This window comes from Entelurus aequoreus, linkage group LG22 (assembly GCF_033978785.1).
Source record: "Entelurus aequoreus isolate RoL-2023_Sb linkage group LG22, RoL_Eaeq_v1.1, whole genome shotgun sequence".
NCBI classification, from domain to species: domain Eukaryota; kingdom Metazoa; phylum Chordata; class Actinopteri; order Syngnathiformes; family Syngnathidae; genus Entelurus; species Entelurus aequoreus.
Window position 1 is genome coordinate 20,665,720 of NC_084752.1, and position 17,319 is coordinate 20,683,038.

Consider the following 17,319-nt stretch of genomic DNA (forward strand, 5'->3'; position numbering starts at 1 on the left):
CAGTTTCCAAAAACAATTTGAAATGTGGACTCGTCAGACCACATAACACTTTTCCACTTTGTATCAGTCCACCTTAGATAAGCTCAGGCCCAGCGAAGCCGACAGCGTTACTGGGTGTTGTTGATAAACGGTTTTCGCCTTGCATAGGAGAGTTTTAACTTGCACTTACAGATGTAGCGACCAACTGTACTTACTGACAGTGGGTTTCTTAAGTGTTCCTGAGCCCATGTGGTGATATACTTTACACACTGATGTCTCTTGTTGATGCAGTACAGCCTGAGGGATAGAAGGTCACGGGCTTAGCTGCTTACGTGCAGTGATATCTCCAGATTCTCTGAACCCTTTGATGATATTACGGACCGTAGATGGTGAAATCCCTAAATTCCTTGCAATAGCTGGTTGAGAAAGGTTTTTCTTAAACTGTTCAACAATTTGCTCACGCATTTGTTGACAAAGTGGTGACCCTCGCCCCATCCTTGTTTGTGAATGACTGAGCATTTCATGGAATCTACTTTTATACCCAATCATGGCACCCACCTGTTTCCAATTTGCCTGTTCACCTGTGGGATGTTCCAAATAAGTGTTTGATGAGCATTCCTCAACTTTATCAGTATTTATTGCCACCTTTCCCAACTTCTTTGTCACGTGTTGCTGGCATCAAATTCTAAAGTTAATGATTATTTGCAAAAAAAAAAGTTTATTAGTTTGAACATCAAATATGTTGTCTTTGTAGCATATTCAACTGAATATGGGTTGAAAAGGATTTGCAAATCATTGTATTCCGTTTATATTTACATCTAACACAATTTCCCAACTCATATGGACACGGGGTTTGTAGCTAAAAAATACACTTTACTTTTATATTGTTTCAATTGACTCATAAAATAACCAGTGGGGTTCTTCAGGGATCTGTTTTAAGTCTACTATTTATCCACAGGGAGACCAAATCTTTTTTAATTTTTATTTTTTATAATGTCCTCTTTATTCCTTTTTTAACTATAAGGTTTGTACCTTACTACCTTTCTGCATCCCAACCAAGAAACCATTTTAGATAAGCATCCAAAAACTAATTTTAACTTCATGAAAAGATCAATGACTTTTGCCAAACCTTGGATTGGGTTTATACATTTTTAAATTACAATTAAATGTTTTCCTAGTAATTTTAATTAATTAATACATATTATTTTTTCATAACTAGAATAGCTTGAATTGGCTTCCTTATTTGTTTTTGTTTTTCCCTCTACCAGTTCGTGTTCCAGATGCAGGCATCTACATGGTTGGTCTGGCAGTCTTTCCCTCACATAATTCTTTGCTTGTAGCGCCCCTCGCTCCATTCTCTGCTGCACAAACAGCCCACACTGCTTTAGAGGTGAATAAAAACATCATATGTTATTTAATTTGACAAATGTGTGTCTTCATAACATTGTATTCTTATGTCTCTCCTTCAGTTACTGCTGTTTGCGGCATCGAGCTTTGTCACTGCGGGTCGCTTGTCTTCCTTGGAGTTTGTCACACAGGAGTTGAGCTCACAAATCCATGTTAAATTCCAGATCTACAGACCTCACTGTCCTTATCCCGGCCTGCACCTGCTCCTGCCCAGTGAGTCTCACTCATAAACGAGTCCACCCGTGAAACAAAACGCACGTTTCTACATACAAGCGACCTGCACTGACACCTAGACAAACCATGCATGCACACACCAAGGAACCTTGTCTTAACAAGTTATGTTGGCTAACATGGAGGAATGCTTTGAAAGGGACAGAAGCTTCATGCCTCAATGCATCCTGTCCTTTTGCTTGTGCATCTGTATTGGGACACAGATGTGTAATATGCCACTACCGTAGGGGTGTCCAACGTGTAGCCCGGGGGCCATTTGCAGCCCGAAGCTTTAGTTTTGTTGGCCTGCAGCATATTGTCAAAATAAATTAAAGCAAAAAACAACCGTAAAAATTAGGGATGTCCCGATTGACATTTTTGATTTAAGATGTGATCTGATTTCGAGTCCTGATCAGATACTTTGACAGTAGATTATGGAACTTAAAATGCTTTTAGAAAGTAACTAAAGTAAACACAATTACACATTTTTATGAACCTTAGCTTATTAAATTTAGAATTTGTGGATATTGTTGTAAATCAGATCATGTGTGGTATTTAAAGGCCTACTGAAATGAATTGTTTTATTTAAACGGGAATAGCAGATCCATTCTATGTGTCATACTTGATCATTTCGTGATATTGCCATATTTTTGCTGAAAGGATTTAGTAGAGAAAATCGACGATAAAGTTCGCAACTTTTGCTCGCTGATAAAAAAAGCCTTGCCTGTACCGGAAGTAGCGTGGCGTCACAGGAGCTAGTATTCCTCACAATTCCCCATTGTTTACAATGGAGCGAGAGAGATTTGGACCGAAAAAGTGACGATTACCCCATTAATTTGAGCGAGGATGAAAGATTCGTAGATGAGGAACGTTACAGTGAAGGACTTGAGAGGCAGTGATGGACGTATCTTTTTTCGCTCTGACCGTAACTTAGGTACAAGCTGGCTCATTGGATTCCACACTCTCTCCTTTTTATTTTGTAGATCACAGATTTGTATTTTAAACCACCTCAGATACTATATCCTCTTGAAAATGAGAGTCGAGAACGCGAAATGGACATTCACAGTGACTGAACATGTAAATACACAATTAATAATATTCAGCTTTGCAAAGCTAAAAAAAATAGAAGCTAACCTAGCAACATAGCCAACGTGATAGCATAGCAGTCTCAAATGCAGATAGAAACTAAATTAAAAAAAACCCTGACTGGATGGATAGACAGAAGATCAAAAATACTATTAAACCATGAACATGTAAATACACGATTAATAATATTCAGCTTTGCGAAGCTAAAGAAATAGAAGCTAACCTAGCAACGTAGCCAACGTGATAGCATCAGTCTCAAATGCAGATAGAAACTAAATTTAAAAAAACCCTGACTGGATAGATAGACAGAAGATCAAAAATACTATTAAACCATGAACATGTAAATACACGATTAATGATATTCAGCTTTTCAAAGCTAAAAAAAATAGAAGCTAACCTAGCTACGTAGCCAACGTGATAGCATAGCAGTCTCAAATGCAGATAGAAACTAAATTTAAAAAAAACCTGACTGGATGGATAGACAGAAGATCAAAAATACTATTAAACCATGTACATGTAACTACACGGTTAAAAATTCTCAGCCTGGTAAGGCTTAACTATGCTGTTGCTAACGACGCTAAGGCTAATTTAGCAACTTAGCAACCGGACCTCACAGAACTATGTACTCTTTCCTTTTTCTATTGTGGATCACGGATTTGTATTTTAAACCACCTCGGATACTATATCCTCTTGAAAATGAGAGTCGAGCACGCGAAATGGACATTTAAAGTGACATTTATCTCCAAGACAATACATCGGTGACACACTTAGCTACTGAGCTAACGTGATAGCATCATTCTCAAATGAAGATAGAAACAAAATAAATAAACCCCTGACTGGAAGGATAGACAGAAGACCAACAATACTATTAAACCATGTACATGTAACTACACGGTTTAAAATTCTCAGCCTGGTAAGGCTTAAAAATGCTGTTGCTAACGACGCTAAGGTTAATTTAGCAACTTAGCAACCGGACCTCACAGAACTATGATAAAACATTAGCGCTCCACCTACGCCAGCCAGCCCTCATTTGGACATCCCTGCAAACGGTTTTGCTAATGTAAATAAGGTGACCAAAATATCAGCTGTCAGTATGATGCAGGTAATTAAATAATGTCTTTAAAGGGATTTAGCATTATTATTAATTATATTATTATAATATTAAATATGGATCTGGAAAATAGTTCAATGAGTTCAATGTTCAATTATGTATATTTTATTGTAAAAACAAAAAACTAGTAAAATAAATATTTTATTCCAGGTTGTGAAGGTCCACTTTGTGCTCCAGTGGCTCATTGTATCCCAAATGAAACCAGGGTCGTTCAGCCTCCCCCTTGTCCCAAACTACAACAGTGGTGTCCTTTCCAACGACAATGCTTGGCCCTCTCCAGTCCGTGTCATTCATCTTCCTGTCAGAACTGCACCCAAGCTCACCGTCTGCCACCTGGAGCTCTGAAACCACGATACACTCTGCAAGAAGAGGTGGCCTTCACTTTGCCATCGGGGCCTGCTGCAAACATTCTGGTGAGATAAAATACGTTTAGCCAGTGTTGGTGTTCCTAATACATTTTAATTATGTCCAATAGCAATAGTTGACTTCCACTTTTAATACTACATTCTTTACAAGATTGTTTATTAGATGATTGGATTCAGCATTGTATTGTTTGATTTTTTTTTTGATTGATCAGTGTGTTGGAATCATCAGACATTTTGGAATGTTGTTTATTCTTGTAGACCATAATATAGACATTTTGGGTCAAATTGGTTTGGACCACCAAAGCATTTAAATTCAACTACCATTGTTTAAACAATTAAACTATACAATGGGGGTTTTGTTAATACTTTTAACATCGCTTTCCTTAAACCCTGTTTTGCTCAGGTACAAGACCAGTTAGAAGATCTTTTGGTTTCCCCTGGTGATGTCATTGCCCTGCAACATGATGCAGGCCCAGCCTCCCTTCTGCGCTGCCAGTCTGCCCCCAGTTCACTCTGGCGACAGTCTGTTTTGGTCCTCAACAATTCTGAGCGAATTTTGATGAACTCAAGCAGACCATCAGCTAGCCACGGTGTTGACCCACAGCCCCATCTTGACCTGGAGGCACCACTTAAGACTGGTGAAGCAAGCTGGCTGGAGGATGTGGTGTGCCCAGTAAGGGTGCTCTATGTGGGGCACAGCAAGATCCCGCTGCAGGGAGCAGAGCTTTCCGCCGGCCTTGCCCAGCCTGGACTCTACACTCTGCAGGTAAGCGTAAAAGTATGTCATATCCCAGCATGCAATGACCCATATCGAACATGGAAAATGTTCAGTGAACATTTTTTGAATACCAACATTAGACACAAAATAACTAACAAATATGTACATTTCTGTATTGATTTTTCTGTCTGTACAAATGTGCTCTGAAATTAATGAGACAACCTCTAACTTAATAACTTAATACTTCCAGGTGACCTCTGCTGCACCATTATATCCAGCCTCAGCATCATGCTTACTGCATGTGGTGCCTCCATTAGGCCTAACAATTTTGCATCCACCGCTCTGCAATGGCAGCCTCTACCTGCAGCCCAACAATACTCAGCTGCTGCTCCATGTGCAGTCCCGATACATCACAAGAGCAGCTCAACGAGGAAGTAATTACAGCGTGACCTTTCAGCCGGACTGTCCCTCAAATTTTGCTTCCAGTCCCACACTCTGCAAGCATGTATCTCATTCGGGGATTGAGGTGGCAGAACCAAGTCTATATGCAGCACTGGATCTAAACTTGCTGGCAGTGGAGCAGAATGGTCCAATACAGGTGGAGATAGACGCTCATAATAATGTAACAGAGTCCAACTTGACTGTGATTGTTCACCTGGAAGAACCTTTAAGAGGACTCGTGGTCCAGCCTTTCCCAGCTCACAGAGTCCTCATGGAGTCAGTTGTGGTGTGTTTTTTCATTTAATTTTATCTTCATTACTGTATTATAATATTATGTTGAGTGTTCATGTATAATATTATACAGACGTTTTACTGGCCTCTTTAAAATGTATTTCCTATAGAGCTACACAGCATCAGTGCTTGAAGGCTCCAATCCCACGTTCAAATGGACAGTTGACGACAAGCCCTACTTCACGTATTACAACACCGTCCTCAATGTGATCTACCAGCATGCTGCAGTCTACAAGCTCACAGTGAGTTTACTTACACGTCCTGTTCATGTACTCTCAATAGCAACATGACTAGAGATACAATACAAGAAACGGTTCAAAAGTTCTGCCTTTTCAAAGACAACTGAAATAGCTCTCTGTTGAATTCAGACATTTACGGATATTAGTTTGTTCTTTGATTGATAATCTATTATGCGGTGGCAGTGTAGTTTAAATACAGTCGTCATGATTCACATTCAAAGTGTACAGCAGCTGCTACACACAGTAAGATTTTTTTTTTAACCTTTTTTTGTTAATATAGTTACAATTGTTAATTATTACTTTGACAACACATCATTAATCAATTATAGACTCTTTTGTACTTATTGTCCATTCTTTTATTTATACATTCTCTGCTCTGGGGTTCCTGTCGCTGGCCGGCCTGGCTGCGTGGGGCCAGTGGTCCCTGGTTCCCTGGGGACCTCACCTGCTGTTTTGGGTTGGGCTGTCTGGGTGGCTAAGGCCATAGTTTGGCTCCCGCACACACTGGGAGAGAAATATATTGTACATACAAATTCACATACTCACATACACACAATTATTCATACATACACACACATTGGTACTTACCCACGCACATAGGCACATACGCTCCCACATACATACACAAATACAGTACGTACCTACACACTCACGGTGCATACATTCATACGTGCATTCACTGTACAAACATACAGTATACAAATACTGTACATATACAAGCACATTTGCATACATCCACTCATGCACACAATCACGTTTCATCAAACATATATTAACGTTGTTCCTCTAGGGCAGTGCTTGTCAAATATTCCTTGTTACGTCCCCCCTAGGAAGTATATAGACTTATATAAATATTGCATGCCCCCACCTCCCCCCCTCACTCTCCATTGTTAAGTTAAAAAGTTAAAGTACCAATGATTGTCACACACACACTAGGTGTGGCGAAATTATTATCTGCATTTGACCCATCACCCTTGACTATAAATAGTATAATTTGACTATAAAATGGTTACAACTATACCTCTGAATAATATTTTAAGCTTATTAACATTAAAGGAAACAACACACCAGTCTTTCCTCATCTCCCACCGTGGTTACAGTGAAGCCAAGTGCTACATATGCTTCATCATATTCTGGTACGACAAAAAAAGCATGTTCCCCGAGAGAACACACGCCCCTATTCCCTCCTGCTCCCGTCCAGCTGCGCCAAACATGAATATAAATCAAATTTAATAAAGTCAAATACAAATAAAGCAAAAAGAGAAGTATCCACACTTCTCTTTTGTAATGTAAATCTGGACAGCAAATATGGGCATCTACATCAACAATATGATTTGCCAGAGTAGCTGGACAGGAAAAAAATTAATAAAAAATTATACATTCTTATTAATGGAAACACAGTTACATGACCTGTTTAAAAAAAACAGTATACATTTACGTATGTCCAAACGTAAATCTTACTGTATTTAATTTATCTATATTATGTAATCAAATCTATATTTACTTTATATATTTTTACCTTACTGTATATTGTACTATACTGCATACTGTATATTAACTCTAAACCCATGAAATATGACCTGTTAGCTATTTCCTTTTTTAATATTCCACCTCTCTCAGTGGTTGCTTGGATACAGTGGCGGGCCGTGCATTTGACACCTAGGCCTTCAGTGATGTCCTGCTTAGTCCGACTTTAATAAATACCTCTCAAAAATACCATAATTTATGTCACCACATCACCATGGCTGGAGAAATACTATACCATACCATACCATACCAACTTTATTTATAAAGCCCTTTAAAAACAACCACAGTTGAAAAACAAAGGGCTGTACACCACAAAGAAATAAAGGCAAAGGACAGACTAAAAAATAAAATTTAAAACAGAAGTAAAATACACATTAAAAAAGCAAATACAAAATTACCCTAAGAACAATTTTGTTAGATAAAAAGCAGTTAAAAAAGTTAAAAGTTAAAAACAGTTTAAAGTCTCATGCTGGGTTAAAAGCCAGTGAATAAAAATGGGTTTTAAGAAGGGTCTTAAACTGAAACACACTTGCTCACCTCAATAGTGTACAAAACGGGATATTTTCAGTGCATTTAAAAATCAATACACCCACTACAGCAATTAAAACCTATACCTGGTACTCTCAAAATTAAAATATTTATAAAAACATAACAAAACGTGAAAACATTTAGAAATAAAATATTTTCACTTACCAAAACGGCTGTCCCAAAAGACCTATTTCAACACAGAATCCATTCTCCTTTCTTTCTTCAAGAATACTTCAAATGACTTGGTTATACAGTTTATCTGTGCGTTTCAGTTCCAACAGTAAATCCCTTTCTATCAACGTTCAGCGGTTCTACGTAAGGCAATCTACAGGGCCGACTACAATCAACTTGTAATCTGATTGGCTGTTGCAACTGTTGATCAACTGTATTTGCACCGTTCACTTACTACGCAGACCGCCGCTTTGTCGAGTCAGAAGGCTTCGATGAGATTTCATACAGCGCTGAAACAGCAGTTGCTGAATTCTGATTAGATAAAAACTCTAACTTAAAAAACAGCAACAATGGACGGAGCCTAATATGACATGAAGAGAATAAGATGAATATGTTTATATATTTAATAATTTAGTAAATTAAAAATGAAATTAACTTTTATCAATTCATCTCATAAATTTAATTAACTTGTATCAATGTATCTCATAAATTGACAAAAATTAATTTAATTTAGGTAATTTAATTTTTATTTCATCAGTGGCCGTGCCAGCAATCAGAGGGTTGCTGGTTACAGGGGTTCAATCCCCACCTTCTACCATCCTAGTCACGTCCAATTGTGTCCTTGGGCAAGACACTTCACCCTTGCTCCTGATGGCTGCTGGTTAGCGCCTTGCATGGCAGCTCCCGCCATCAGTGTGTGAATGTGTGTGTGAATGGGTGAATGTGGAAATACTGTCAAAGCGCTTTGAGTACCTTGAAGGTAGAAAAGCGCTATACAAGTATAACCCATTTATCATTATTTATATTATGATCGTACGTTTTTTGATCATGATTTGTTTTAGGTCAGCAGAGAAGGCCTTGCTGGCCCTGATGGCCCACCATTGCTTGGATAGACGTGTGGATGCTACTGTTTCGGAATAACAGGATATATCCGTTCTGTTGCTTGAACTGCAGTCACATTGGCAAATATCTAAGTCTTTTCCGTTTTTGTTGTTCTACATATAGTCAAGTCCTCATCAAAAAATGATTCCTTGCATATACTGACGTGATACGTAGCCAAACTGGGCCACACGGGGGAATTTAGTCATGTGGCATGTATTCAGCCTTATAGTCAAGTCAGCCTTCAAACCTAGTTTGGTATCTTTTCCAGGTGACGGCTATGAACCACATCAGCAGCCTCACAGAGCATTTCAACGTCACCGTGGACCGTCTGCAGCCCATGAGAAACCTCACAGTGAAGGGTGTTCCAGATGTGGTCCCTCAGGGCTCTACTCAGACACTGACTGCATCTGTGCTTGTAGACATGGCTGTTATGGCCACCTTTAGGTATGAATACCAAAGTCATGGACTCATGGATAAATTGATATTTTCATGCCATTGTTTATCGCTCTTTGCTGTTCTTCGATTTGTATTTTTAATAACAATGTGGTTAAAATAGATTGCTGACACAGATTTTTCCTTCTACTCAGCTATTTCCCCTGCCCTGTTTCTTTGGTGTCTTCCCCTTTTTTCCACATTTAATTTTCTCCCTTCTTCACATTACCGCCCTCATTGTGGGCTACTCTTTTCTTAATTCTTACCCAACTTTGTCCAGTCAGGCCTATTGAGTTTCCACTTTTCCATATCCAAACCCTCCATTGCCCTGTCAGAGGCAATTCCTAATTATCCAGTTAACATTTGACTGTACCATATGTGTGTTTAGATGAAATGGTCATCAATGCAGTTTTTTCTCAAGCTCATATTTTAAATTTTTTTTACCTTGTTCCTGCTGCAGATGGTCTTTTGGTGACGGGGGATATAAAGAGTTTGAATTCAAGCCTCCCTACGCGCCATCATATTTTTGCCAAGACTCGCCCAATAAAGTCTTACTCAGCAACAACATCACTTACATCTACTCTCAGCCAGGTAACAATAATGTTCATTGAAGCCTGTGGTTAATGATTACATTTGTTATGTTCTCTTCTTTACTGCTCTACACTTAATGTTAACCATAAATGTATTTATTCTCTACAGGAATATACACAGCACTCGTGTCAGTTTCCAATCGTTATGAGAACATCAGTCAGAGCATCAACATGAGCGTCTACAGCATCCTAACTCATGTCGATATACAGACGGAACCACTACTTCTTCTCGCTGGTAAATCAGCGGATTTTGAAGCTCACCCTTTACCCTCACCCTACGGCATTCACTACGACTGGAACTTTGGAGACGGTTCCTTTCAGTCCCAGGGTCGCCGTGTGGCACACACATACGTACACAGTGGTGCATTCAATGTGTGCGTGTCCGTAAACAACTCCATCAGCTACACCAAAGCCTGTGTTGAGATTTTTGTATTCGATGAGATTGAAGACTTAACAGCTGAAAGCTCCTCTCCAACAGAACTTAACAGTCCTATTACAGTTAAAGCACACCTTGCTTCGGGTAACAACATCACATGGACATTCTCTATGGGTGATGGGAGCATCTACACGACATCTGAACCCCACGTCTCTCACAGCTATCCGAAAGATGGCAACTACACAGTAAATGTGACTGCTGCAAATGCTGTAAGCTCTGGATGGACACTCCTTACTGTGCAGGTCTATGTCTTCCAAGTTGTCAGGATGGAGCCTTCCGGATGTGTTCAAGAAAGAACCCTGGTCAATTTTAATACATGGGTGTCTGGCAATGCATCATCCAATCTTTATAAATGGAGCTTTGGAGATGGAAGCCCTACTGAGACACACCTCGGAAATCCGCGAGTGTCGCACACCTACAAGACAAGCGGGAACTACCACCTTTCTCTCAATCTTTCCAGTGGGATCAACAAGGCCAACTTCTTTCGATGGGTGTGTGTGGAGCCAGTTTTAACCAGCATCAACCTAACCCTCGAGAAAACACTTTATGCTGTCGGTGAAGCGATTCTCTTGCAGGTTAGAGCTGACCCTGAGTTTACTTACAACTATCAGTGGAACTTTGGTGCAGAAGAGGAACCTGTGATGATCCATGGCACTGGGAATGTCGTGACAACATATTCAAATCCAGGTCCTTACGTAGTGACAGTAACTGTCTCAAATAACATCTCCATAAGTAATTCTAGTGTTCGTGTTGAGGTTCAGATGCCAATCGGGCCCATTGTTATTCTTCATAATGGGACTAAGTACAATAACTTGATAATTAGGGCACCATATTTTTTCAGAACCCCAAACTTGTCTTCTAATGTCACTCACACCTGGAACTTTGGCAATGGGAACTTGTTTACAGGTCACAGTGTGCCTTACACTTACAACTTTTCAGGAAACTACAACATTACACTGACAGCAAACAACTCAGTCAGCAGGAATCACACCGTTTTACCCATCACTGTGCTCGCGCCAGTTCGTGGGTTAACAGTCAACGCAAGCCTGATAAATGTTCCTCTCAATGCCTCAGTCCACTTTGAGGCTCAAATGGTGGAGGGAGATGATGTCCGTTTTTCTTGGATCTTGTGTGACCGATGTACCTCGATTCCAGGGTCCCACACCATGTTCTACACTTTCCGCTCTGTTGGCACTTTTAACATCATCGTGACAGCGGAGAATGACGTAGGAACGGCCCAAGCTAGTATATTCCTGTATGTTCAGCGTGAGCTGGAGGGACTGTTTATTTTACCCGAAGAGGAGATGGGAATAGGTCAGGGCGTCGGAGTGAATGGTTGTTGCTTTGCTACAAACCGTGTTCTCCACTTTCATGCAGGCTTAAAAGAAGGAACCAACATGACTTTTTCTTGGAATGTCATCAGAGAGCTCGATCCTGTCAACTCAAGGTTTAACATAAGTGGCAAGACTGTGGAGGTGAATTTCTCCACACCGGGGCCATGTGAGATCATTCTTCGAGCAGCTAACCTCCTCGGCCAGCTGTCTATCAACAGGACCATTCACTTCCTAGACCCAGCTGGAGGAGTATATCTGCAGATCAGCAAAAACCCTGTTGCTGTCAATGCTCCTACTAATCTGTCAGTGTCCACTTTGGAGGGCTCAGACCTGCAATACCGCTGGTTTGTTAATGGAGATACTCTGCAGTGGAGCGAGCCCTGGAAGACTCACACTTTTCCTATTCCTGGACTACATCACGTTACTGTGGAGGTCTACAATGAAGTTAGTTCTGAGCTTGTGTCTGTGATGGTCAGCGTCCAGGAAGTCATCTCTGGGCTTGGGTTTACAGCAAACAATGTGACAGAGCAAATTTACATAGCAACTGGGGCCGCTGTCATGCTTCAGGGGGAGGTGGTGACAGGAACCAATGTGACATGGGCATGGATGTTTGATGGAAACACAAAAACAGGACAGAAAACATCTGTGGTCTTTCAGGAGCCAAAGACAGCCATCGCTATGCTGAATGCCACCAATGATGTCAGTGGACAAGTGGTTTTAAAGGAGTTCTTTGTTCAGGACAAGATTCAGGGGCTAGAGCTGAAAGCTAGTAAAAAGATAGCAGTGCTTGGCGAGAAGGTGGAGTTCACCATTTCTATGGCAGCAGGCTCAGATGTTCGCCTGACCCTCAGCATCAGCGGAGATGCCACCGTTACCCCACAACTCAACCAAACCTATGTGCACGTGTTCACCAGGGTAGACACCTACATGGTGAACCTCACTGCTCACAATCAGGTAAGGATAAATCGTTACTTGGGTGCATACCCAAAATAATGCTCTTGCCCCTTATTATCACAGTCTTCTGTTTTCATATAATTATTTCCAGACTTTTATGTGTTGTCATTTAATATTCTAGGTAAGTTCTAAGAGGCGACACCTACAGGTTGAGGTGATGGAGCCTCTACGTGGACTGTCCATCCAAGGAAGCTGCATAGCAATCCCTGTAGGTGTGAAAAGGTTATTTACAGCCAACATCCTGACGGGTAAACCTGTTAGCTTTCTCTGGACCTTTGACCTGCACCACTTCCACAAGACCTCACATATTGGCAAAGAGGTAAGATTACAGGAGATGTTTGTCCTCATAGATATGACTATAATTTGTCATATTAATTCCAGCTATGAGGTATGCAAATAGTGATGTTTCTCACTGTCTCTTCACACAATCCCAGGTGGCCTACATACCAGAAGAAGCAGGTTTATTAACCATTTACCTGAGGGCCTTCAATGCGCTGCATGCTCAGAACATCACCAAGCATATTCTGGTGCAGAATCTGCTGACGAATGCAGTTCTTTATGCAACACCTCAGGACACTTTGGTTAATAAGACTATCACGCTGGTAGCTTTTGTCACACCCAGGTCAAATCCTGTGGAGTGCTTGTGGGAATTTAATGATGGTTCTTCTCCAGTTCATACCAACACTACAACCGTGGGTTATGAGTACAGCGACCCAGGAAACTACATGGTGCAAGTATGTTTGTTGCATAGATAGTCACTGATCTTTAGGGAAGTTTGAGTTCTTTGTAGTATTTGTATTCACCAGTTTGTTTTTCACTTTGCCAGGTGAACTGCAGTAATCTGGTGAGTTGGGTTTTGGCCCAAGTGGAAGTAAACATCAGCGTCTTGGAGTGCGAGGAGCCAGAGATTCAGGTGGTTCAAGCCCCCCGTCTCGCCATCTGGAGATCTCAGCCCACTTTTGTGGAGGCCACTGTAGACCTAAAAGGCTGTGCAATCTATGGGGCACAGTACTTATGGCAAATACTCTCAACGCCGTCTTGTGATAATGACCCCCTTTTTCCGTTTGGAGTCCTGGCTCATCCCTCCCAGCCATTACTTAATGCAGTCATTCCCCTACCGGTGGAGGTGGATGTGCGGCGGCTACAGCTGTCGCTGCCCAAAATGGCACTGGCTACAGGGAACTACACTTTGGTGTTTTCTTTGTCATATGAAGGCGTCCCATTAAGGAAGGCAGCCTGTTTGCAACTTGGCGTCATGGCAGCAAGGTCTGTGGAGAACATGTTTTATACCACCTTATGCAATTTTGTTTAAAGGGTCTTCATGTAACTCATGCATGGCTGATAAACACTGGTGTTTTATAAATCTATTTTGTCAGAGTGAAGGAATGACTTCAGGTTAATTTACATTTATGAGTTCACTTTCTCTAATATACTGAAGCTGAGATGTTATTAAAGCTGCAGGTTATAGCACTACCGTAGCAGTGAAGGTGACTCCACATTAGGGTTGCTCGATATAGACGATATAAATAATATAAATTTAGCCGAGGATAGAGCTTTTAATTGTAACGTTATATTGTGATAATGCATATTGATGACACATTCAAGCTGTGTCCTGCAACTTTAATAGCAACATGCAAACAGACCCGTCCCCTACATACTGTTACATTCTTGCTAGCGACTAACGTCGCCCCATTTCTAAGTCAGCAATCCTCGCCTCTATGGCGGCAAATAAACAATGTTTCTTACAAGTGTCATCCCTGGAGTACGAGGAATAGCGAAAAATGCTACCTTACACACAGTTGGAGGATAGAGTTCTTAAATGTAAACAAAGGTGTGCGAATTGATACAAATATCAACAGTAACACTATATAATATCATTATACAGTCGATACTAGAGTGGTTGTATCGATATTTTTTATCATCAAAAAATATTTTGTTGTTTTTGTTATTGTTAACAAACTGGGAAAATAAGTCACTGGGCACAGGAGGGCTTTAGGGCAAACATCAAAGGATTTAAATCAGAGCCAGTGTGAAGTCATTTAAATACCTAAATATTATTTAGTATTTAAAAATTAGTATTCTGCCGTACTCTGTTTTTGTCTATTTGGTATTGAATCGATACCCAAATTTCTAGTATCCCCTAAAACTAATGTAAAGTATCCAAACAACAGAACAATAAGTGTTTATTACATTTTAACAGACATGTAGATACAGCCATGTTACAACAGAAAGTGGTATACAGTTAGTAGATTAATAAGAGTTTTGAGAAAATAAAACAACGGCAAATTACGCAATATGTTACCGCATAGGTCAGCAGTTAAATTAGGAGCCTTTGTAATCTTTTGAAATGGTTCTATTATCATTTACATACCAAAACATATCTAATGATATCTATCATTATTGCAGAAGGTTGCAATATATTTTGCAATTTTCTAGGCCATATCGCTCTGACACATAATTTTTATGTCATAGATTTTTAAAAGCCTGGGTTAGAAGATTTTTGATATTTGTAAAAATTTGATTGGGTCAAAAGCAAGGTTTTTCAAGGATTTTCAGCTTAAGACACAAATTTCAAATTGGGTTCCTCTCTAGGATCCAAACCTACAAATTTGTTTTTAATGTTTTGCCAAGATATTGACATTCTGTTTATTTAACAAGTTTGATTCATTACAGCAAACCAGTTTAATGAACCAAGAAGCCCTTTACTAATAAAGTGTTAGCCTACTGAACCAGGAAACAATTACATACCTCTGTTGTTCTGACAGGCTCATGCCCATCATAGAAGGTGGTACCTATAGGGTGTGGTCGAGGACTCAGGACCTCCAGCTCAGTGCAGAACAGTCCTACGACCCCAATATGGACCCTGACAACCAGTCACTACTCCACTACCACTGGGAGTGCCAAAGCACCTCAAAGGTGAGGACATGCATGCAATTTTTTACACAGTATTTTGAAAATACTGTAGCACAGTGTGTTACCTAAAAAAAGTGGTTTTAGGCCTAATAATACATTTAATTTATTAATGTAGAAATATTCATAAAAAAAAGAAAAAAAGCTATACAAATATTTTACTTTTTTGCATTTGCACGTTGGGTAGTGCTTTTATTCTTGATTTTACTGTTCTCCACATTTGACTTTAAAGTAGCAGTATTAATGGAAAATCAAGTTGACTTGACATGCTTAATTGTGTTTTATTGTATCCATTAAACCATATCCAATTGTACTTAAAATCAGCATAGTAGTTAAATAACCGTCAAAAAATCAAAAAATGCCACAAATTGAGTCGCCCATTTTGAATATTTCGTTCCGAACATATTCTGCAATTTCTGTAGATTCGTAGTTGGATGAAGTCACTGGAGCCCCGCTTCTGAACTCTGAACATACCATCACATCAGTCATACTGGAAATATGCAAAAATTGGAAAGAGATGTGGTATTATTCACAGTCCTTATGTAAGACGAGAACATATATGTTTGGCTTTTTTATGCATTCAAAATCGTTGAAAATTCTTCATCTAAACGGGAGTATGTGAGCGACCCTTCCGTTGGCTATGCATCCCATGGAGAGATGACATTGTACAGCAAGTGTTTGTTTTATTATAATTTATTATGACTAATTTGTATGTTTAGCACCTAGTAATGCTGCTGATGCTGGAGTGTTTCAATAAAGCTGCATCCGTTTAGCACTTGGTTTGTAAAACATATTGCTCATCTACTTTGTGTTCAGGCTCAAAAATATAAAATTCTGGATCATCCATCCATCTTCTTCCACTTATCCGAGGTCGGGTCGCAGGGGCAGCAGCCTAAGCAGGGAAGCCAAGACTTCCCTCTCCCCAGACACTTTGTCCAGCTTAATTTTTTCCCCAAAAAATTGTTATTGGCTCTTACAAAGTCGCGTGATTAGCATTGTTGATGGGTAGGGAGATCTGTGGTTCCTCCTGCCATGATCACGTGACTGGCTTGCTCATTATCCTCTCAAAAAGACTGTTAAATTTTGCTAACATTCAAAGATTAGCATCAATACGAATGGCCCATCGAATCCTAAACAACACTGCACCAGCGCCACTTAAGCACTTTGTCCAGTTTACATCTGCTGTGACAACTAGAAACACACGAGCCTCCACCAGGGGGTAGTGTACCGTACCCAGATGTAAAACATCTTTTGCACAATCAGCCTTTTCATATAAAGCGATAAAGGAATGGAATGACCTCACAACAAACTTGCAAAGTCTAACAGATTACTCTTCATTCACAATTTAAGTTAAAAAGTGGCTTTGGAGCAATCAAAGCTGCTCACACGGTCACTGCGGTGGACACTATGTTTGACATGTCAACTTAATGTGTATTATATTAATGCATGAGAACATTTTGTTGTAAGCTGTGAGGTGTGTCTGTTAAAATCATGGTTGTTTTTACAGATGATGAAAGATGTGAACAAGAGCATGTATTGTCTTTGTGTGATGATGTAAATGAGGTGTGGTTGTATTGTATATTAAGTATGTGTCAATGAAAGGGCATTTTATGACTTTTCTTAATTTGATTACATGCTATATTATGTATTATATTATATATTTTATTGCATGATTTTTGTATCTCTTTAATTTAGGTAGCTAGGGACT

The 17,319-nt window shown here is 39.8% G+C and overlaps 1 protein-coding gene across 1 annotated transcript in view; it reads left to right on the forward strand.

Moving 5' to 3' along the window:
* Positions 1–17,319, forward strand: part of pkd1a (polycystic kidney disease 1a) — a 137,832-nt gene that overhangs the window by 61,194 nt on the left and 59,319 nt on the right. Inside the window, exons 12-24 of the mRNA XM_062032740.1 lie at positions 1,248–1,369; positions 1,449–1,599; positions 3,944–4,206; positions 4,562–4,924; positions 5,127–5,603; positions 5,719–5,850; positions 9,224–9,399; positions 9,848–9,978; positions 10,087–12,701; positions 12,823–13,020; positions 13,136–13,435; positions 13,528–13,967; positions 15,467–15,617. Coding sequence (XP_061888724.1) covers positions 1,248–1,369; positions 1,449–1,599; positions 3,944–4,206; positions 4,562–4,924; positions 5,127–5,603; positions 5,719–5,850; positions 9,224–9,399; positions 9,848–9,978; positions 10,087–12,701; positions 12,823–13,020; positions 13,136–13,435; positions 13,528–13,967; positions 15,467–15,617 — 5,519 coding nt within the window. The remainder of the gene's footprint in view (positions 1–1,247; positions 1,370–1,448; positions 1,600–3,943; positions 4,207–4,561; positions 4,925–5,126; positions 5,604–5,718; positions 5,851–9,223; positions 9,400–9,847; positions 9,979–10,086; positions 12,702–12,822; positions 13,021–13,135; positions 13,436–13,527; positions 13,968–15,466; positions 15,618–17,319) is intronic.